General features: G+C 39.7%; 4 protein-coding genes across 9 annotated transcripts; 3 read left to right on the plus strand and 1 right to left on the minus strand.

Moving 5' to 3' along the window:
* The first annotated feature begins 481 nt into the window (after nucleotides 1-481).
* On the plus strand, nucleotides 482-2,078 carry LOC108104819 (transcription factor AP-1). The gene is given in 2 exon segments (XM_017211103.2): nucleotides 482-689; nucleotides 794-2,078. A coding segment is annotated over 1 exon segment (1,119 nt). The 5' UTR covers nucleotides 482-689; nucleotides 794-817; the 3' UTR covers nucleotides 1,937-2,078.
* LOC108104820 (mRNA turnover protein 4 homolog) lies at nucleotides 2,079-3,139 on the minus strand. Its single transcript, XM_017211104.2, has 3 exons — nucleotides 3,008-3,139; nucleotides 2,694-2,941; nucleotides 2,079-2,633 (listed from the first exon to the last, which is right to left on the minus strand). The coding sequence occupies exons 1-3, from the start codon at nucleotides 3,033-3,035 to the stop codon at nucleotides 2,142-2,144; spliced, it is 768 nt and encodes a 255-aa protein (XP_017066593.1). The 5' UTR covers nucleotides 3,036-3,139; the 3' UTR covers nucleotides 2,079-2,141.
* Nucleotides 3,140-3,216: 77 nt separating this feature from the next.
* On the plus strand, nucleotides 3,217-12,105 carry LOC108104821 (14-3-3 protein zeta). 4 transcript variants are annotated; one of them, XM_017211106.2, is made up of 7 exons: nucleotides 3,217-3,290; nucleotides 8,170-8,324; nucleotides 8,669-8,782; nucleotides 8,897-9,023; nucleotides 9,676-9,799; nucleotides 9,915-10,078; nucleotides 11,200-12,105. In XM_017211106.2, the coding sequence occupies exons 2-7, from the start codon at nucleotides 8,263-8,265 to the stop codon at nucleotides 11,353-11,355; spliced, it is 747 nt and encodes a 248-aa protein (XP_017066595.1). In that variant the 5' UTR covers nucleotides 3,217-3,290; nucleotides 8,170-8,262; the 3' UTR covers nucleotides 11,356-12,105. The 4 variants fall into 4 exon arrangements, with proteins under 4 accessions (XP_017066595.1, XP_017066596.1, XP_017066597.1 ...); XM_017211107.2 differs by lacking the exon at nucleotides 3,217-3,290 and adding an exon at nucleotides 3,387-3,402; XM_017211108.2 differs by lacking the exons at nucleotides 3,217-3,290; nucleotides 9,915-10,078 and adding exons at nucleotides 4,643-4,771; nucleotides 10,275-10,438.
* Nucleotides 12,106-14,531: 2,426 nt separating this feature from the next.
* Nucleotides 14,532-21,186, plus strand: LOC108104788 (ATP-dependent 6-phosphofructokinase). Of its 3 annotated transcripts, none has more exons than XM_017211049.2 (8): nucleotides 14,532-15,273; nucleotides 16,326-16,667; nucleotides 16,725-16,879; nucleotides 16,995-17,103; nucleotides 18,707-18,895; nucleotides 19,018-19,460; nucleotides 19,520-20,362; nucleotides 20,448-21,186. In XM_017211049.2, the coding sequence occupies exons 1-8, from the start codon at nucleotides 15,127-15,129 to the stop codon at nucleotides 20,584-20,586; spliced, it is 2,367 nt and encodes a 788-aa protein (XP_017066538.1). In that variant the 5' UTR covers nucleotides 14,532-15,126; the 3' UTR covers nucleotides 20,587-21,186. The 3 variants fall into 3 exon arrangements, with proteins under 3 accessions (XP_017066538.1, XP_017066537.1, XP_017066536.1); XM_017211048.2 differs by lacking the exon at nucleotides 16,995-17,103 and adding an exon at nucleotides 17,269-17,377; XM_017211047.2 differs by lacking the exon at nucleotides 16,995-17,103 and adding an exon at nucleotides 17,891-17,999.
* The last annotated feature ends 82 nt before the right edge of the window (nucleotides 21,187-21,268 follow it).

Here is a 21,268-nt window from a genome sequence, read left to right on the forward strand (position 1 = left end):
CTTTTAATTTCATCCCACCAAATCATGCTTATCAAGGTTTCGCTGGTCTTTCCTACATAATGGATCTGTCTGTGAAAAGTGTGGTCCCTAAAAAGCGAAAGTTTAATGACATCCAGACACCTAAACGAATTTCTTCTCCAATTTATCGTCGCCCCACAGTCCCGAAAAAATCCATTGCCTCACCTTTTACTGCAAAGTACTCTGGATGTGTCAAGAAAGAAATGAAGAACTAACGGAAATCTTGTTTCACCTATCATAAAATATCTCATAAAATATAAATCATTTTCTAAAGAGCACAATTTTCAGTTATTTTTTTTTAATATTCATAACTGACGGTATTTGAATTTAAATTTTAAACAAGTTTGGAGTCAATGATGTGGCAATGCTGCCCATGTTAGCAAATACACCCTCCTATTTAGTCGAGTAACATCCAAGCTATCGATTATAATTCAAAAACTGATAACATTACAAGACCCCATCGATTTTGTTTCATCTCTAACAGCCACTCTGAAAACAACCTTACGCGTAATAAATATTGTTAAAAATAAACAGTGAAAAATCAATTTAAAAAAGCAACTAAATAACCAGAAAAAACCGGTGACTAAAACGTGGTTAAACAAAAGTCAGCAAACACAAAAGTACAGTTTGATTTTATCGCATTAAGCGACCCCAAAAGTTCCCACCCTTTGGTGAGTAAGAAGAAGAGCGAGTTATTCGCATGACTCATAGCGAAACGAGTTTTTATCAGATTGTTTTTTTCTCCGTTTTCATTTCCTTCGTTCAACCGAATTAGTTTGACGTCATAGCCAGGGCAAACATGAAAACCCCCGTATCAGCTGCGAATTTAAGTAACCCAAATGCTGGCAGTTCCGGAGTAACTGCCGTGCAGATCGTACCTAAAACAGAGCCCGTCGGAGAAGAAGGCACTGGACCCATGTCGCTGGACTTCCAAACACCAAACCTCAGCACTTCCACCCCGAATCCCAACAAGCGCCCGGGTACCTTAGATCTGAATAGCAAAGGTGCCAAAAATAAGCGCATCTTCGCCCCACTGGTTATCAACTCACCGGATCTTCAGGCGAAAACCCTAAATACACCGGACATAGAAAATATTCTGATGTCCAACAACCTGATCCAGACACCGCAACCAGGCAAAGTGTTTCCAACCAAAGCGGGTCCGGTCACTGTCGAACAGGAGGCCTTCGGCAAGGGATTCGAGGAGGCCCTACAGAATCTACACACCAACTCCCAGGCTTTCCCGGCTGTTAACTCCGCTCCCAATCCCACAACCACTGCGGCAGTCATGACGGCAGTAAACAATGGCATCAGCGGAGGAACCTTCACCTACGCCAACATGACCGAGGGCTTTTCGGTGATTAAAGAGGAACCCGGCAATCCAGCTGGTTCACCCACTGTCAGTCCCATCGACATGGAAACACAGGAGAAGATCAAGCTGGAGCGCAAGAGGCAGCGCAACCGTGTGGCCGCCTCCAAGTGTCGCAAACGTAAGCTTGAGCGCATTTCTAAGCTGGAAGATCGCGTCAAAATACTTAAGGGAGAGAACGTAGATCTGGCGGTCATCGTAAAGAACCTCAAGGATCACGTGGCTCAGCTGAAACAGCAGGTGATGGAGCACATTGCTGCTGGCTGCACAGTCCCGCCAAATTCGACGGATCAATAACAGTTGGAGTTGTCAGACGGTGAAGAGGATAAGGGAGATGAAAAAGTGGCACTGAGGACTGAACCTTCTTCGAATCGAGAATTTTCCGAACAGACAATGCCTCTGGAACTGTTTCTAAGTGCCACCACGAGTGCCTTGGAACTGGAGGCATCGGCCTCGCAGGATATCTCCCTAAATAATAGCGATCTTCTGGAGGAGGATGGCGAAAATGAACGGCCTCTGGTGCTCTACATCCTCTCAGACGATGCAACCTGAGGTTTTGTGCCTTTTTTCTGTTTTAGCTGCAATATTTCAAATGCTTCTCAAGTGTTTTGTTTACTTAGTTATTAGTATAAGCTAATATTAATCAAGTATTATCTGTGTTGAACGTAAGATAATATATAATGTAATTTTAAAATATACGTATATTTTCTGTACTTGATATATACATAAAAAAATTAAATCTACACCTAAAACTAATTTATTCATCATCCTCCTCGTCATCATCGTCGTCGTTAGCTTCCATAGCCTCAGCCTCTGCATCCTCTTCCATGGCGCTATCAGCCTGGTCATCGTCGTTCACATCGTCCTCGACGTGCAGCTGGAAACCGTCGCTCTTTGTCCACGAACACTTCATGGTCAAACGGAATTTCGCCATGGGTTTGCCCACCAGTTTAAGAATTCTCGCCTGTTCAGGCGTTAGTACTTTGCCTTCTTCGCAAACGGTGTAGTCACTGTACAGAGTAACGATTCCCTTTTCTAGTTTGGTCGGCAGGCCCAGGGATCGCAAATGCGGCTCCATGGAATGGGCAAATTCTTCTAAAGGACCAGCTGGCAGGGTAACCGTTTCAGTGGCCACAAAGCCACTGCGTGCGTACTCCACCGCCCAGTAGTTTTCGGCCCATTCGAGAACTTCTTTCTTGGACTTGTCTGTGAAAAGCAGACCAACCTGCCCAGTCAAGCGCTTGGAGAGCTAATAAAAATATCATTATTTTTTTATATATTTCTTACATATATATTAACCATAATTTACCTTGTACAAATCAGACTCAACTTCCTCGCTTTTGGTGCGACCCAACCCGATCTGCATGACGCGATTCTTGCCAAAGATAAATCGGGAATTCTTTTTCCACTCCTGACGCAAATCCTTCAAAAGACTATTTCTCATATTCTGGACTTGAAAAACAAATATATTTGGGTATTTGCCAACACAAAAGCGAATGTCATCCACGATTCGCTGTTTCCAAGCCAGACCCTTGCGATCGGTTTTGGTCAAGGAAACTAAATGTAGGAAAGTAAGACACATTATGTACGGAAAACCATATGGAAAAATATCCAATTTCTTACCTTTCTTATCACGTTTGGAGCGCGGCATGTCTGTATCTTTTAAATATCAAATTTTTTTGTGCTAAAAACCAAGAACTATTTCCCACACAACGTAAACACGTGCGGCACAGATGGAGATGGCAAATGTGTCTAACCATCTATCGATAGTGCCCTCGTGTATCGGAATTCTCAACCGAGCAAGTTGGAAAATTCCTGCGGGCCCATCCCTATACCTAGTTCCGACGTTTTCTAACACAGCTGCGCGTTAAGAAGAAGAAGAACCTTCAGGTCCGAGCCGTAAGAGGTGAATTAACTAATTAATAAGTTGTCGCCTGTTAAAAAGTCAGTTAAAAGTCGAGTGTTGTGAGCTTAAGGAATACGCAAATATTCAAATTACGCTTAAAAACCTAGGCACAGTGAGTAATTTCACCTAGTGCGTCGTGTGTCGGCTTGCGACCGCCATATTGTCGGCGGATAAAATTTTCCCCGAATAACTGCGCCTACGCACTTTATCGATTCCGATGGCCACCTAATTGGATGCCAACTGCCCGTGGGGCTTTCAATAATTTTGGTTGCGTGCGATATACGCATTGTGAAAATCCCATTACAAACGGCAATGGACGTAGCAATTTTTCATTACCGCAAGCAAATAGGACGCCGATGACGTAATTTTCTCCGTCTTGTTCTTTGTGAGCTGTAGTAAAAAGTAGAGATGGGCGCGTGAATCAAGTATTTTCGTGTCACGAACGAGTTACGAAAATTATTATTTTTATTTATGTCGGCAGAACAAATTTGTTGTATTTATTTAGTTTCTTTTATCTTCCTGTTGCAATGAAAAATGTTTATACATTTTATTCATATATAACTGGAACCTTATCAATTTTGATTGTTCCTAGAATTCGTAAAGCTATAATATTACTTGTGGGTCAACAAAAACATTTTTGCGCAGTACTATAAATAAGTTCTTACCATGACAGAGCTATGAAAACTTATAACTTTTAGCTACATGTTAAAGATTTTATACATTAAATGTTTTTGTTTTTATATTTTTTGTTATTAGCCCTCAATGTTTAAACTTAAATACGGAGTACTTAATTTAATTAATTTCACGCCCATAATTGGCGGCCTTTGGCTCACCCCTCGTAAAGAGCATAACTGCCGCTGATATCTCGTTTTTACGTGTGAGTTCACGGATTCAATGAAATCCAAATTAGAATTAAGGCAATTTACCGCCACCCCCTTATCAATGGCATACATCTCCCGATTAGTTTCCTCCTTGCGGAGGCCATAAAGTCAAGATAAAAGCGTAATCTGGCAGCGTGATAAGCGCTCGAAAGTTTCAACAGGTTGGAAACGAACTATAAACTATTACTTCATAAATCGTGATAATACGGAGACTTGACAATAAAAGCTGACTCGTTATAAAGCTTTTTATCATCAAGTTATGAGATGGCTGTTAATTAGTATATTGTATCTCAAAGTTTGAGTTTTTAAGTTTAACCTGCACACCTGGCAACATTACTTCAGCCGGCAGGTTGGCAACCCTGAAACGCGCACTCTCTCGCTCTCGCCTGCAGCTTTCCCGTATGCTCCCTCTCTGTTGGCGGCGGCGCATGTGCCCCATGCAAGTGTGTTTGTGGGGAAAGAGCGGCAGTGCGAGCGAGTGTGAGAGAGCAGAAACACAGATACAGCGGCGCGGCGAATGTGTGCAACCTTTGCCGTCCGTCATTCTCATTCGTTCGTTGGTAGTGTTCGTTGTCGTTTCAGTTTCAGTTAATCGAGAATGTAAGTAACATTTTTGCTGGCCCAGAGTGTCTTGTATATATATGTGTGTGCTGCGACTGCCAGTGTGTGTGTGCTTGAATGTTGGAATTATAAAACGAAAAAATTGCTAAAATATCCGATGAAAAAAACGAAAAACACGTGTAAAACCGCCGATGAGTAATCACTTACATGCATCTATACTTCGGCCCGCAGGAAAATCGAAATATCTCAATCAGGCATCGATCCAAAGCCAAAAAAAATTCTACGCAAAAAGTAAAAAGTGTGAATTTGTGCAAAAAGAAAAAAAAAACGAAAAAAGAAAGAAAAGAACATTCCCGATTTGCCCGAGTATTGGTGCATGTATGTGATGCGGTGAGATTCGCTTGTAGCTTCGTATTTCTCATCATCATCATCATCATCATGAGCAGTTCATCGGTTAAGTTGTAGGCGGCGGACATAGCCGACTTCTATATATACGCATATATAGTCAGCTATATGTACACACAGTACGCCAAAGATATATACATATAAATATATATATCGACTTGGATGGGGACACGCGGTTAGGTGGGTTTCCCTCACCAAATTCAACACACTTGGCGGCCGCCTGTGGTAGATACATTTCAATCTCTCATTTTCGTCGCGGCGTTCTCAGCTCTCCTGCTCTCTTTCTCGGGCTCCCCGCTCGTTCTTTTACTCTTCGCTCCCCTTTTCTTCCGATTATTTTTATAATTCTGTAGCGCCGCACTTGGAAACACGATTGGCGGCCCCACCAATACCATCTCCAACAATCACCACCACCACCCAGAACGCACCAGCTCACTCATACATATAGGGGCGAACCAAAACGCACACGCACACAGCCCCCATAAAAAAGTTAGTAACTTTTTCGCCCCATGTAGAGTTCGTAGTATAGTAGCGGTATCTACAGTGTGTGTAGAGGAATTTCTACATCGTCGGGAGGTGGGTTTGGTATTTACGAAGGAGAGGGGATATTCTTAAGCTACTGCGCATGCTGTGTCGGCCGGCGCAGATAAAAGTTTAAAGTACCATGGATTTTGCAGAGTTTTTTTTAGCCCCCGGAATTATTAGCCTAACCATATGGGTTTTACCCTTCTCTAAACTCGTATCTAAAACATTGGAGAACCCCTTCTCCCACCTGTATTTTCAGCCTTTTACTAATTAATTCATTCAAGCAGATGAGCAATCTGCGTGGTTGAAACAAGTTTTTTGTTGTTTGTTTCTTTTGATTTATCCGATAGAAAAACTACCAAACATTTTTGTGCCCATTTTTGGGGAGTGTTACGTTAATTTACGTTACGCCTGGCTTAATGTTTTGGCATTTACTCGAGTAACCAGAAATAAATACATGTCAATTGACCTAAAAACGCGTTGGTAGACCGCACCCATCCCCTTCCTCCATACATCCCCTTGCCACGCCCCGCCGCCTTTGTTTTGACAAAGGGTCAATGCTTTTTCAATTTGGCGGTCGATCGCAATACAAATAAAAGCGTTTTTTGTATGTATGTTTCAAACATCTATTAATTGATTTTCAAATAACTGCGCAGCATACACTATTTTGAATTTTAGTCTACATGGAGAACTATAAACTAACTAAACTAAAGTATATAAGTTTAAAAAAAACCAACACTTAATTCTAATCTTAAACTTCTTGCCCTCGAGTCAAAGTACAGCTTTAAAAAATATAACTTTAAAACATCTTAAAATTTCACTACTGAATATAAATATATTTATCGCAACATTCCTTTTGTTAAACTTAAAGTTATGTTGCTTATGATATCAACAAATGAGTCATAGAAGTTTATTTATATTAATTTAAGATCTTTATGAAAGTAAACAACCTTTTAGTTGCCAGATGTTGTGGTCGCAGTTAGCCAGGCCGGACTGTAAATCCAATTGAATGCGGTATTTGTAGGATGGTCGGTGGTGCTTTTATGACGCCGATGTGTTGAGATTTTCCATTTCAATCATCGCTTGGCTGCATTAGTTGGCTGGCATTCTTGTGCTTGGTTTTTCGAGGTTTCCACCGGTCGGGCAAACAAAATGTTGTTTGTTTTTTGTCCAGAGCGCAAGTTGTCTAAAAATACCAGCAACGCCCATATGCATTTCCACACACACACACACTGATTTTCACCCCTCGGCCCATTTAGTTCTTGCTTTCAAGCTTTCTATAGGTCGGGCGGAAATTAATCGATTTTCCTTCCCTCTAACATCCCTTTCCTGAACAGCCAAGCCGGAAATTGATCCTACATTGAAAGTTTGGATAGATCCTATCGCGAAAAGAAACTAATTGGATTACGTGTGAGCGCATTAATGAATGTCGCATATTTTCCTGGTTTTTTGTTTTCTAATAATTACAGCACGTTTAATCGATAGAAGTTCACTGAGTGGGCAAATAATTGAGTGCGTCACTGTACGACAAAATATACAAACCGACAGTCTTTATGCACGTACATAAATGTCTATCTTTGGCGCACACACAAAAATATATAAAAAACGCATTAAGGCGAGCCGACTTTTGCTCCATTTCTCCCTCTCTCTTTATTCATGGGTTTATTTTTATCGCTGTTTGTCGAACTTGTCTTTTTTTCACATCTATCTAGTAGATACTCTCTACTCGCTCTCCACCTTCGGCCTTCCATAATCTATAAACTGGACTTCAAATAGTTGCATTTGCTGTCACACGTGCGGCCATGTCCAGTGAACGTTTTTTTTTCCTTTTTAAATTAGCCATTCCGTCAGCGATTAGTCAATAAAGACCTGCTGCGAAACCATGACTCATCGCAGCTTTAAATTCAACACTTTCGTCAAGCGGAAGCATGACAACAAACTAAATTCGTACGACCTACCCTGGAATACTCGCAGCAAGTGCATTGCGGGTATATTGGGTATGCTTAGAATGTCAATGTTATTACTTAGTAATCGTCAAGGTCTAAGCTCTAAGGTATTCAAATTTTAATCGTAGTTTATCAACAGAAAGGTATTAAAAAGTTTATGGGGGTGTGATTTGAAATATGTCTTAGACTATATTGCAGTTCCTTTTAAAGTTTTGATGGACTTAGTTTTTAAGGGATTCAGATTGATATATGAATTCCCTATATAGTCCATCATCTCCCAGTAAGTACTGTGTACTTATATGGCAATTCACTCAACTCAAATGATTGACTAACAAAAATTCGCAGTGTTGTGCAACAACAGCAACGGCTGGCTGTGGAATTCCAGCTGAATAACAGCCAGGTAATCCGCAACAGAAGTCTGTTAGTCAGTCAGGTGTTTGTAAAAGGCAAACTGCCAAGAACCGTTAGCCGAGATAACAGTTATAGGTGATAGCCTCACCTACATTTCTCCTCAGCTAAAAAACACACTAATACTCTTGTTTACGTTCTAATTTATTGCAGAAAGCCATCGTAAGCAACTTTTGAGCGGCATATCGAACTGTGTGGCGTATTTTATTAGTTTTGTGAAGTAACCAAAAAAAAAAATCAAACAAAATGTCGACAGTCGATAAGGAAGAGCTGGTCCAGAAGGCTAAATTGGCCGAGCAGTCAGAACGGTAAGTAAAGAGTCCTTTAAATTTAAGGTTTACCAACATTAGAATGTCCAAAGTGCCTTAGTAACTCTTTAAACTCTGACTCATACTTTGTCAAGCGTTTGGTATTTTGACATGAGATAATAATAACAAATTTGAAAGTGTTTACTCTTCTGAAATTAGCGTCATGTCTAAGACAATAAACAATACGTTTTGTATGTTATTTTTATTACTCAATTATTAGATATTTGTTTGTCTGAATATTGCCTTTTGATAGCATTAAGGTACTAGAGTTATTTGAGCTTGATATTCTAATTAACAAAAAATTTGATGAATTTCTAATTACTAATGAAATGTTATCTATACAGCTACGATGACATGGCCCAGGCCATGAAATCCGTCACAGAGACTGGCGTTGAGCTCTCAAATGAGGAAAGAAACCTACTCTCCGTTGCCTACAAAAATGTGGTCGGTGCCCGCAGGTGAGTCGATCAATCACCGTTTGATTAATGTCGCACCATAGATTGGAGTTCAAGTGCTAAACTGTATGTTTCCTCTTTATCTTTTTCTGTGTTTGTTTAACATGGCCAAACCAGGTCATCGTGGCGTGTCATCTCCTCCATTGAGCAGAAAACCGAAGCATCCGCTAGAAAACAGCAGCTCGCCCGTGAGTACAGAGAGCGTGTGGAGAAGGAGCTGAGGGAAATCTGCTACGAAGTTTTGGTAAGTGATGGTCCGCAAGTCTGCGCAAGTCTCTTTTTGACGGATTTATGGGGTTGTAATTGGTCCATCTAATTATTTTTATACCCACAACTCACTTGGGTGTTCATCTAAATTGACGGTGATGAAGCTGGGCAAACCTGTCAACCGCCTAAATATATATATATATCTTTTATATATATATATATAGACCTCCGCCCTTGGCAAGCTCAGCTGTGGAGGGTGTTGGTCGGTTGGTTGGCTTTTCCAGAGGGTGGGCCCCAGTTTTCTGCTTCTGCTCTTCTTTCTTGCTCTAGTGAAATATAAAATTTGTTACAATCAATAAATCTATTTTTAAAATGAACATTTTCCATTTTCCCCCACACACAGAGGTTTTCGCTTGTGTGTATATGGAATATATATTGCCATACACTGATCAGAAAATAGACCACGGCCAGGGTTGAACTTGGGGTTTCCCCCCTCTTATTCGTTTTCCTTTGATTGGGGTTCTTATGTTGGATTAAACTCAACTTGTGCCTGATGGATTTTTAAATGGAAAATGTGATACAGAACAGGGTTTACAATAAGGCAAACAGCTTATTTGGTTAATTGCTGTGGTTGAGGCTGCTGTAATCGAGCTGAAATTAATTGAAGTGCTTGTTCTCTTTGATTACAGGGACTTCTGGACAAATACCTTATTCCAAAAGCCAGCAATCCCGAGAGCAAGGTGTTCTACCTGAAGATGAAGGGTGATTATTACAGGTATTTAGCCGAGGTTGCCACAGGAGATGCACGCAACAGTAAGTATCATGGATAGGAACTCAATCACAAAAACACCCTATTACCATTTTGAATATACAAATAACAAACTTTATGAAAAAAAAACCAATACAACAAATATTATTGCAAACACAGCCGTTGTCGATGACTCGCAAACCGCTTACCAGGATGCATTTGACATTAGCAAGGGTAAAATGCAGCCAACACATCCCATCCGTTTGGGTCTGGCCCTTAACTTCTCAGTCTTCTACTATGAGATTTTGAACTCACCAGACAAAGCTTGCCAATTGGCTAAACAGGTTAATAACACACTTGAGACTTGGCTCGATTAAATGAAATGTATGGCAAGCAGCGAGCAAGGCACACACCAAAAAAGTCATTCTCCATTGATATTTAAGAATTTTTTTATGTTTCTTTTTTTTAAATGGTTTATCTAACATTTTGGTATATATTTGTTTCTTACTTTTTCAACATAATCATGTGTAAATCGTTAAGCCGTCGTTGAGGACTCGAAAAAAGCCTATCAGGAGGCGTTCGATATTGCAAAAACCAAAATGCAGCCCACACATCCAATCAGATTAGGTCTTGCTCTCAACTTTTCCGTCTTCTATTACGAAATTATCAATTCACCAGCGAGGGCTTGTCACTTAGCTAAACAGGTTCAGTTCAACTTATACATGTCTCTTCTATGTATACTTAATAGCTCGCTTACGAATACTAATCATCCAATGAAAAAGATACAATTTATTGTTGTTCTGTGACTAAACTGAGTAAGATATCTAGCGACTAATAAACCAACTAAATGAGCTTTAACCCTTAGAAAGATATACACTTAAACACAAAGGCGTTTCAAAAGTTTCATCAAAAGCAATGCTGCGATCAAATTTCCCTTTAATAACTATTAAAATGTTAAACTTTTCGACTGTAAAAGCTACTTACTTTTCCACTCCAATAACAAGTAAAGAACTAAACTTTAACAACTCTTTTTTACAAACAGACTTTTTTGTAATTCTACTGAAATTCCAAACTTTCTGAAACGCCAAGTATATCCAACCACCCAGTTTTCCCCCTCGAACTGCATGAGAAATGCCAAAAAACTTTGCCTGTGAAATAATTTACTTGCGGCCTTTGCTGGTGAACACTTTTCGTTTTTTATTTCGTTAAGGTCAACAAAAACACTTTTTGGTTATTTTTATTTTGATTTACACACACACTTTGCTTTCGAGTTTAGTTTGAAGAAGTTGTTTAGTGAAGCCAATTATGAATGTATGATGAACCTAACGCCAATTTGAAAATGCTTTTGTTCTACCAACTTGCATTCGCCTTGCCAAAAAAAAAAAAAAAACATTTCCTTTAATTCGAAACCTTTTTGGAGAATCAATACTAATAAGACTATTTTTATTTGACCACGATGATGTAGGCGTTCGATGATGCGATAGCCGAGCTGGACACACTCAACGAGGACTCCTACAAGGACTCGACACTCATCATGCAGCTGTTGAGGGACAACCTGACTCTCTGGACGTCGGACACCCAAGGCGATGGCGATGAGCCACAGGAGGGCGGCGACAACTAACCAAACAACTAAGCAAATGTTTCCTTTTTGACTATGCAAATATTATTCAGTAATACAAAACAAACAAAAACCAGAAACAACAAAGAGAAACAAATATTATAAAAAAAAAAAAACGCAAACCAGCAAAGCAAAAACAATTTGAAAATGAAACGATAATCCAGGCGAGAGAGAGAGAGAGAACAGCAAGCAGGCAGGCAGGAAGCGCTAACATTTGAGACATTTACATACGAATTGAAAGGCAGGATGCTTCACAGTTCTTCATTTAAGGCCGATGGGCCGGCATTTGAGGCCGTTAACCCCCCCGATTGTTACGGGTCAATTTTTAGCCGGGCTCTGGTTTCAAATAGAGCCCACAATCTATATACATATAGTCAGTGAAAATGTATGGACAGATGCCGGTCGATCTGACTCAAATGTAGCAAACTGCAACTGCTTAAGAAATACAGAAAAAATACAGCATCGCTGAAAGGGTGTCGAATGAATGCGGTGTATCTTGGAGTTTGGTAGGAGATTTTCCGGTGTTTTTCAATCAAAAATAATATAGCAGATAATTCGTAATTGTATGTGTGTGTTGTATTTCCCCTGATCGAAATGGCCAAACTCTAGATACCCCGAATTTGTTCACCCTGGGCGATGCCTCGTGTGGATTTCCTCCTTACAAAACAAACAAAATAAATAATATTCCTAACTGTATACACAAGAAATGAAATGAGATAATCGGTTATTATACGTTTTTTGCAAGAGTCTAAATTAATTATTTAATTTTTTCGTATGGCAACAGAAACAATGCAAAAGATACAGCAACAGCAACAACAACAGCAAAAACCAAGCGAACCAAATGAGAAAACAAAAACTTATGTATTATTTGTAATTCTTTTTCTAAACAAATAAAACCAAAAAAACCTAGTTTCCCATTTTATGTTTTATTTGAATTTACAATTTTTCATATTTTTTGGATTTTTGTTTTTTTTTTTAACCTCCCCCCACACACACAACCACTACAAGAACAAGAAACAGAAGCAAACACAGACAAACACACACAGACAGGGCTGCATTTATATAATGCACGTGCGGAAATCGGTTCAAATCCCATGAATCAGGAACCATATCTGTTAGAGGAACGTGGTGAGAACGGAAAAATACAGAAAATATATAATTGTTCATTGCTATTTTTTATACATGTCTTACATAAAACAAAAGGGTTAAATCTACAATTGCAATTTCTTTGTTGTTTTTTCTTGGTATAAACAATTGTGAAAAGCATAACTCATATAATACATACATATAACCAACTGTCTGTCAAATGAAATTTTTCGAACGAAATGCAATTATCCGATAACCGGAAATGAAATCATCCAATTTTTAAAATGTGCAACAACATGGCGAAAGGCACGAGTTTTATTGTGCGCAATGTTTTGCACAAGTTTCCATAAAATATTTTCCCAAAATAAAAAGAAATTAACCGCCATTAATTGTTCCTAAAAACTGGCGTTAATTTCTTAACACTTTAATTTGATAGTTCGAAAAAGTTTTCGACTTCTTAAATTTATGACAATTGCAGCCTGCGAATCAGCAATGGAAATATTTAACAAAACAATTTAAATGAAGATCGAATCAAAATACATAAATATTGTGAACTAAAAACTATTCAAATTTTTCATTTAAATACAAGAAAACTTTGCATGTGTATTGAAAGAAAATATATATTATTGTCCAACAAAACGGTAACATACAGAACATATGTATGTATGATAAAAGTAAATGTATATTTTCGCAATTGAATTTATCGCTATATTATGAATGTGAGGAATATAAAAACAAAAACAAACAAAAAATATATATATTTAAATAAATGAAAACACTTTTGCCGCAACGCTAATAAGTCGAATCCCAAAAAACATATAAAAATAATAATAATATTGTGAAACTGCAATACATTCATGAAACAGAGTAAATAACAACCAGATGAATAAAATTTAAAAACCGGGTGTAGGCGTAAATTGTATGCATATAACAGAGGCAAAGATTGATGTATGAGTGGAATATTTAAGTTTATTGAAATTACAGTTTCTTAATTACCAACAAAAAAAAAACAAAAAATTAAATAAATAATACAAAAAAACCAAACCAAATGTCTTTTTATCGGAACTTTCGTTTTAATCGGGGTTCACTTAGCTTAAAATGTTAAAAATTAACATAAATTGAATGCGAAAAGTAAAGATAATTTGGTAAGCTTATAAAAATGTTCAATATTTAGGAGCAAAATTTAATTTGGCATGAATTCATTCAAATTTCGAGTATTAACTAAATTAAAACCATTGTAAGTTGCATTCAGGGAACTGCATTTTCAATATATACATATGGTCTTGAAGCTAATTCTTTTTAAAGTTTTTTAGAAATCAATGAGAGAATATCAAAAGAGCGGTATTTTCATGGACTTTATATACAATTTTTAAACCCCGTCAAAAAATCTCTTATTAAGCATCAGGTAAAAATTAAAAATAATGTACTGATTTTTTTAAGGATTTCTTCCCCGATAGTTAACTGTTCCCAGGATCGATCACCAGTGCACCCGAAGTCAATTGAAGTGTCACTGTCGAAGAAATAAAAAAGGCTTTTATTTAACTATACAAAAAACTGGAAAACTTAATTTAGTAAAGACGCTTAGTGATTCTGGTGATCAAAAGAACGATTCTCCTGGTATAGATAATTCCATATTTTTCAAACCACAATGTGGACAACCCGGGGACTTTCGCAGTGGTTTTTATGCCCCTCAGACACAGTCTAAAAATACTGCTAAAAAGAAAAAGAAGGCGAAGAAGGATAACTCAAAAAAGAAATGTGCTCAAACTCTGAAAGACGCGCGAAAACCTTTTAAAACTTTGCAAGATGTTTTGGATGTGCATCCTTTGAGACCTTTTGTAAGTTTTTTTTTTTTGTATGTTTTATTGATCTACACAAAAAAAATATTCATGTAAGTCTAGTAATATATCAACTACATTTTCAAATCTTGAAATCGTTATCCTTATCGTTACATTCAAAAAGCGCTCTCATCGATAACGCTTATCGCACTCACCCACCACCGATGACAGCCCTGCTCCCACAATTTTGCCCCATCCCAACGGGTGAAAGCTCACGAAAGCTTTTACTCGCCCAGTGATAAACAGCTGATCAGCAGCTGACCGATTGTGGGCTGAACGTAAACAAATTGCTTAAACGCTATTTTCCGTTCGTTGCTACTCGCGAAAAGTCCGCTCATAACAGATCGAAACATTTAAATATTAATCTTAAACCAATTACGTTCGAAGAAAACGTGTGGGTGTTAACTTTTAGGATTTTAATCATCCAAAGTTTGCATTGCATCAGTACGCACTTACAGAAAGCCCGTGACTGTGTGCGTGTGTCGGTGTGTGTTGTGTATGCGTCTCTGGCCTGAAGGTCACCTTGAAACGTCAAAAGCAAAAGCGAAACTTGTGAATACCGCCTGTGAATATAATATCGCTAGTAACTGAAAAGCCACGGAAAGGAGCAGTAGTAGTATTTATAGGCCATTTCAACATATATATATAACCCAGCTCCAGCTGCGTGGTTAGAATAGTTGAAAAAATACAATCAAAATTAACTGGATAATATAGGAGAAAAGACTTTCCTACATCCAATATAGTGCATAACAGTTGGTGGTTCCTAGTTTTGTGTGTTTGTGCGATAATATCCCTTAACATCTGAGATACATTTACATAGTTACAAAATAACAAAAAAATAAGCAAAAATATGAATTCCGAGATTAATCAACGATTCCTGGCCCGTGGCTCGCAGAAGGACAAAGGATTGGCGGTCTTCACCAGCGGCGGGGATTCCCAGGGAATGAATGCCGCCGTACGAGCATGTGTGCGTATGGCCATCTATTTGGGCTGCAAGGTGAGTTTGTGACCTCTGTCAAGTACTTTCCGCCCCCACAGCATCGTGTCTGGTAACCCCAAAATGACCAAATATCAACCAACCCCACGTGAACCCAGAAATTTACGTAAAAACACCTGGTAATTTGCTTATCAACAGGCATTGAACCATAGCTATGCGATTGTTAAGCCAGTTAGATAATCTCTAATCGGTGCGAAAAAGAATTCAAGTATACGAGTACGAGTATATGTATGCACATTGACATTGGGTTTATTTTCGGGACCCACTCGCATGCGATTTATTTCGGCTAATTTGTTTCGTTTTTTGTTGTCGCTCTTGGTTTCTTTTCGGTTTATTTTATTTGCTGTTTTTTTTTTTTTTTTTTAATTTAAATAAGTTCTTATGTTTTATAGGGAAATTGCGGCTGGCTGGGCACTTTTTGCCCTCGAAAATATGCAAAAAAATTTTCAATTGGTGCCCAATTTAAATCGATTAAAACCTATTTATTTGAATTCAATTTATTGGGGGTCAATGAAAGTGAAATTTATGACACGCGACAAGAGAAAATTTATTAGCTATAGCCTATACATGCTTAAAATTTACATTTTTCATAATAATTTTCTATTTTGATTGGCTGCTAGGCAGTTCCACTTATCTTATCGGAATAATCTAATAATGCCCAGACATCATTATTGTTTACTTTGTTTCACGTTTTTGATTTTTAAGTGTTACAAACTTTTGATGTCTTTTAATGAAATTTGAACTGCTAAAAAAGTATATTAGATATAGATTTTAATGCATTTTAATGCAATGAGAGTTTAAAATATAGAAAGGGTTCTGGAATCGTGTTTTCTTCCATCGATTGTGTAATAATAATAAATTTTAATAATGAAAATATCGCGATCTTCGCAATATATAAATGAGTGTTAAATATTTGTTCTGTTAATTGAATTTATATCAAATGTTGACGATTCATGATGAAATTTCGGCTTATGATGTCATCCCCTGAAGAGATAAACTCTTTTCTGGTTTACACAATATCTACAAAAATTTCGTATCTTTTCCTGTCAAAGGTCTACTTCATCCGCGAAGGTTATCAGGGAATGGTTGATGGTGGCGATTGCATCCAGGAAGCCAACTGGGCCTCGGTGTCTTCCATCATCCATCGTGGTGGCACCATCATTGGTTCTGCCCGTTGCCAGGACTTCCGTGAGCGTCAGGGACGCTTGAAGGCTGCCAACAACCTGATCCAGAAGGGAATCACCAATCTGGTGGTTATTGGAGGAGATGGCTCTCTCACCGGCGCCAATCTGTTCCGTCAGGAATGGCCCAGTCTGCTGGATGAGCTGGTCAAGAATAAGACCATCACAACCGAGCAGCAGGAGAAGTTCAATGTGCTGCATATTGTGGGATTGGTAAGTTATCTATGGTAATCTTAGGGTTTCATTGCTTATAGAGATGCATATTTTCAGGTGGGCTCCATTGACAACGATTTCTGTGGTACGGACATGACCATCGGAACGGATACGGCTCTGCATCGTATCATCGAGGCCATCGATGCCATTTCCAGTACCGCCTACTCTCATCAGCGTACCTTCATCATGGAGGTCATGGGTCGTCATTGCGGGTAAGTTGATTTTGTAATAGGAAAATATCCAAGCAAAGTTGGGCTGGCATTGTATTAGCCTAAGTGTGAGTGATTAATTGGGATTTTAGCTAATGCCTGCAACGACTATCTTTAGCTATCTGCCGGTAGTAGCCGGCATTATCTCCGAGGCAGACTACGTCTTTCTGCCCGAATATCCTCCGCCGCAAGATTGGCCCGATCGACTTGTCCTCAAGTTGGAACAGGCAAGCCACCATAAACGGAAATCTGTTGAATGTCGTCGACTCATTTCGCACATTTCTGTTGTGTTTTGGCCAAATAAATATCTACTGTCGATCGATCTTAGTGTTCCCCAAGAATCCCACCCCCTCCCCTTTTTGACTAATATTTAATGTAATATATTTTTACAGCTATTTAGCTCTTGTGGGCGGACTGGCGTGCGAGGCGGATTTCATATTCATTCCCGAAATGCCGCCCAAGGTCGATTGGCCAGACAGGCTCTGCTCTCAGCTGGCCCAGGCAAGATGCAGCTCTATTTTCCATACCATCTGCACTGAGAAAAATTGCTATTTAGTATCAGGAATATGTTTTCGATATCTTAAACTATAAATATTATATCTGGTACTAAGATCGAAATGCTATCGAGATATTATTCCTGTTTTTAGATCAAGTTTTTATACTTCAGTGCAGTTGTCGTCGCTTAATGTTGATATCAATGCCTTAGTAGTACATTGGTACTTTTAAGTACACCATTTTTTTTTAAAGACACTGATTAAGAGCGACACTTGCCATACAAAAAGCTTTTTCTTATTTTCTGCTTACTGCACACGAATGATACTCTAAATACAAACGGAGATACGGAATGAATTACGCACAGTTTTTGTCTGTACCAAGCATATCAAATATCATATTGTAACTAATCTTAAGTTGATCCCAGATACTCCCAAATCCCCAAAAAAAAATAATATTTATACATCCCCGACATTTGTGAAACATTTTTTATTTTCTGTACTTAATCTTTTGTTTTTTTAGTTACTTAGCCATATCGGCAGCCATAGCCACAGAGGCTGATTTTATGTTCATACCCGAGGAGCCGGTATCAGTCAATTGGCAGGACGAGATCTGTCTCAAGCTCCAGCAGGTCAGGCCAAGAGTCCTTCGCTGTTCAATTAATTTCTAGTTAATCTTTTTGTCAAATTTCGAATTTCCAAAATTTTGTAATGCTTTTCTTACTTTTTGGCCCTGTATTTGGTGTGCCGAAATTTCCATGGCGATAAACAGCTTTAACAGCTATTTGATTTAGTTTGTTGGGTCTTTGGGTCTCTGTTTTATGTACTTCTCATGATGTCACTGAGTTCCTCTATTAACTTTCCCAACTCCACTAACATTCATCCTCTCGTCTAATCGATCTGTAAATCTTCATAAAAGTTTCATTTATCGACTTACTATGACTTGTGCGTCTGTTCTTCATATTTCAAGACAGTTACTCAGCTACAGTGCGTTTCATAAAGAAAAACAATATTATTCATCGCCATTTATCTTTATTTTGCATTTCAATGTTATAGTGAATGAATCAAACTCAATTTCATAAACCTATTTGACTTAAAACTATAAATATAGGTCAATATATAACATTCTGAAACGCACTGTATTCATAAGCTTGCTGATACACATATCTCAAACATCAAAAAGGCAAAGCATACATAAAATATACATCATAGATAATATGATGTACACATACATCAAGTCTCTTCGTAATTTGTTTTTGCTGTTGTAGTTTTTTGTATCATCCACCAATAGAATGTTTGTATATATACTTAAACATATATATTACCGATTTCCTAACAGGAGCGTTCTGCTGGTCAGCGCCTGAACATCGTGATCGTGGCAGAGGGTGCCATGGATCGTGAGGGTCATCCCATCACTGCCGAGGATGTAAAGAAGGTGATCGATGAGCGTCTTAAGCACGATGCCCGTATCACGGTTTTGGGTCACGTGCAGCGAGGTGGCAATCCCAGCGCCTTCGATCGTATTTTGGTGAGTATCAGCCTTAGGATTATCTGAAATAGTACAAAGGCAATTTCTGTAGCATACTTTTGAACGACTGTTTGAACGTCTTTAAAAAAAACACTTTTAAAATACCTTTCCCCCTTTTGTAGGCCTGTCGCATGGGTGCCGAGGCTACTCTGGCCCTGATGGAAGCCACCAAGGAGTCGGTGCCAGTAGTCATCTCGCTGGACGGTAACCAGGCTGTTCGCGTGCCGCTGATGGAATGCGTGGAGCGCACCCAGGCTGTGGCCAAGGCCATGAAGGAGAAGCGCTGGGCGGATGCTGTCAAGCTGCGTGGTCGCTCCTTCGAGCGTAACCTGGAGACCTACAAGATGTTGACGCGCTTGAAGCCCCCCAAGGAGAACTTCGACGCCGATGGCAAGGGTATCGAGGGTTACCGTCTAGCTGTGATGCACATTGGTGCCCCAGCTTGTGGAATGAATGCTGCTGTGCGCAGTTTCGTCCGTAATGCCATCTACCGAGGCGATGTAGTGTATGGAATTAACGATGGTGTCGAGGGTCTGATTGCCGGAAATGTCCGCGAGCTGGGCTGGTAAGTAACAGATCTATTGGTTCTAGTTTGAGTCTTTATTTTCCTTAACCTACTTTCAGGTCCGATGTCTCCGGATGGGTTGGACAGGGTGGAGCCTACTTGGGCACCAAGCGTACTTTGCCTGAGGGCAAGTTCAAGGAGATCGCTGCTCGCCTTAAGGAGTTCAAGATTCAGGGTCTCCTGATCATCGGTGGTTTTGAGAGTTACCATGCTGCCGGACAGATTGCCGATCAGCGGGACAACTACCCACAGTTCTGCATCCCGATCGTCGTTATCCCATCGACGATCTCGAACAATGTTCCCGGAACCGAATTCTCTCTGGGATGCGACACTGGTTTGAACGAGATTACGGAGATTTGCGACCGTATTCGTCAGTCGGCCCAGGGCACCAAGCGTCGAGTGTTCGTTATTGAGACCATGGGTGGCTACTGCGGTTACTTGGCCACCTTGGCTGGCTTGGCCGGTGGTGCTGATGCCGCCTACATCTACGAGGAGAAGTTCTCCATTAAGGACCTGCAGCAGGATGTCTACCACATGGCCTCCAAGATGGCCGAGGGCGTCTCGCGCGGTCTGATCCTGCGCAACGAGAAGGCCAGCGAAAACTACAGCACGGACTTCATTTACCGTCTGTACTCTGAAGAGGGCAAGGGTCTCTTCACCTGCCGAATGAACATCTTGGGACACATGCAGCAGGGTGGCTCTCCCACTCCCTTCGACCGCAACATGGGCACCAAGATGGCAGCCAAGTGTGTCGACTGGCTAGCCAACCAGATCAAGGCGAACGTGGACGCCAACGGTGTTGTTAACTGCAAGGCCCCGGACACCGCCACGTTGCTGGGAATCGTGTCGCGACAGTACCGCTTCTCCCCACTGGTCGACCTCATTGCTGAGACCAACTTCGAGTGAGTATAAATCTCTCTCGGGATTCCTTTAACAAATGTTAAAAGAAAAACCAAAACTAATTGTAATTATATAATCATCTTTCAGCCAACGCATCCCGAAGAAACAGTGGTGGCTGCGCCTGCGTCCACTTCTGCGGATCCTGGCCAAGCACGATTCCGCATACGAGGAGGAGGGTATGTACATCACTGTCGAGGAGGAGTGTGACACCGACGCCGTCGCCTAAGCGAACTCGGATCCGGACTCTATATCCCCACTTCTGCTTACCGCCTCCATCGCTGCATCGAAGCATCTATGTTCTCCTATCCGCACCCTCGAATCTGTCTCTGTGTTCGCTTTTTGAGTTGTTTTGGCACCGCATCCGATCCGTTTTATGGTTTTTCCCAAGATCAGACGAAGAGGCCCATGACAGCAGCACATACGAAAGTATTTCATCATCAACAGACGCATACAATACGCACAAATACATAACTTATTTATATATATATTGCCCGCCAATTGATTTTCTTATGATTTTTTCAAAATATCGCGTATTCTTGAATTTTGAATCTCGAATACTTAAATATCGTTAATAGTTAATTCTACATTGCAGCCGTTCCCAAGTGTCTGCAGACCTGTTAGCGGACACCGTTTCGTATGTTATCGTAAATTGTTGGTTCTTCAGCCCAACTAAATTAAATGTTAAAGTATTTACACAAATTACACCCAGTCAACGGAACAAATTCTATCTGCAAAGTGTTTTTCGAGTATTGTTATCGAACGAAGCAATGATCTATTTATATCGGTGTGCTAAATACATTATCAAAGACCTGTAGGCACAATTTAATCATGATTAGTTGTATTATTTGCATGTGGGAAAGTGGAAGTATATTTGGATTTCGATATCAGCCATAGACACTGAATAGAAT

This window comes from Drosophila eugracilis, unplaced genomic scaffold (genome assembly GCF_018153835.1).
Source record: "Drosophila eugracilis isolate 14026-0451.02 unplaced genomic scaffold, ASM1815383v1 contig_1765, whole genome shotgun sequence".
Lineage (NCBI taxonomy): Eukaryota > Metazoa > Arthropoda > Insecta > Diptera > Drosophilidae > Drosophila > Drosophila eugracilis.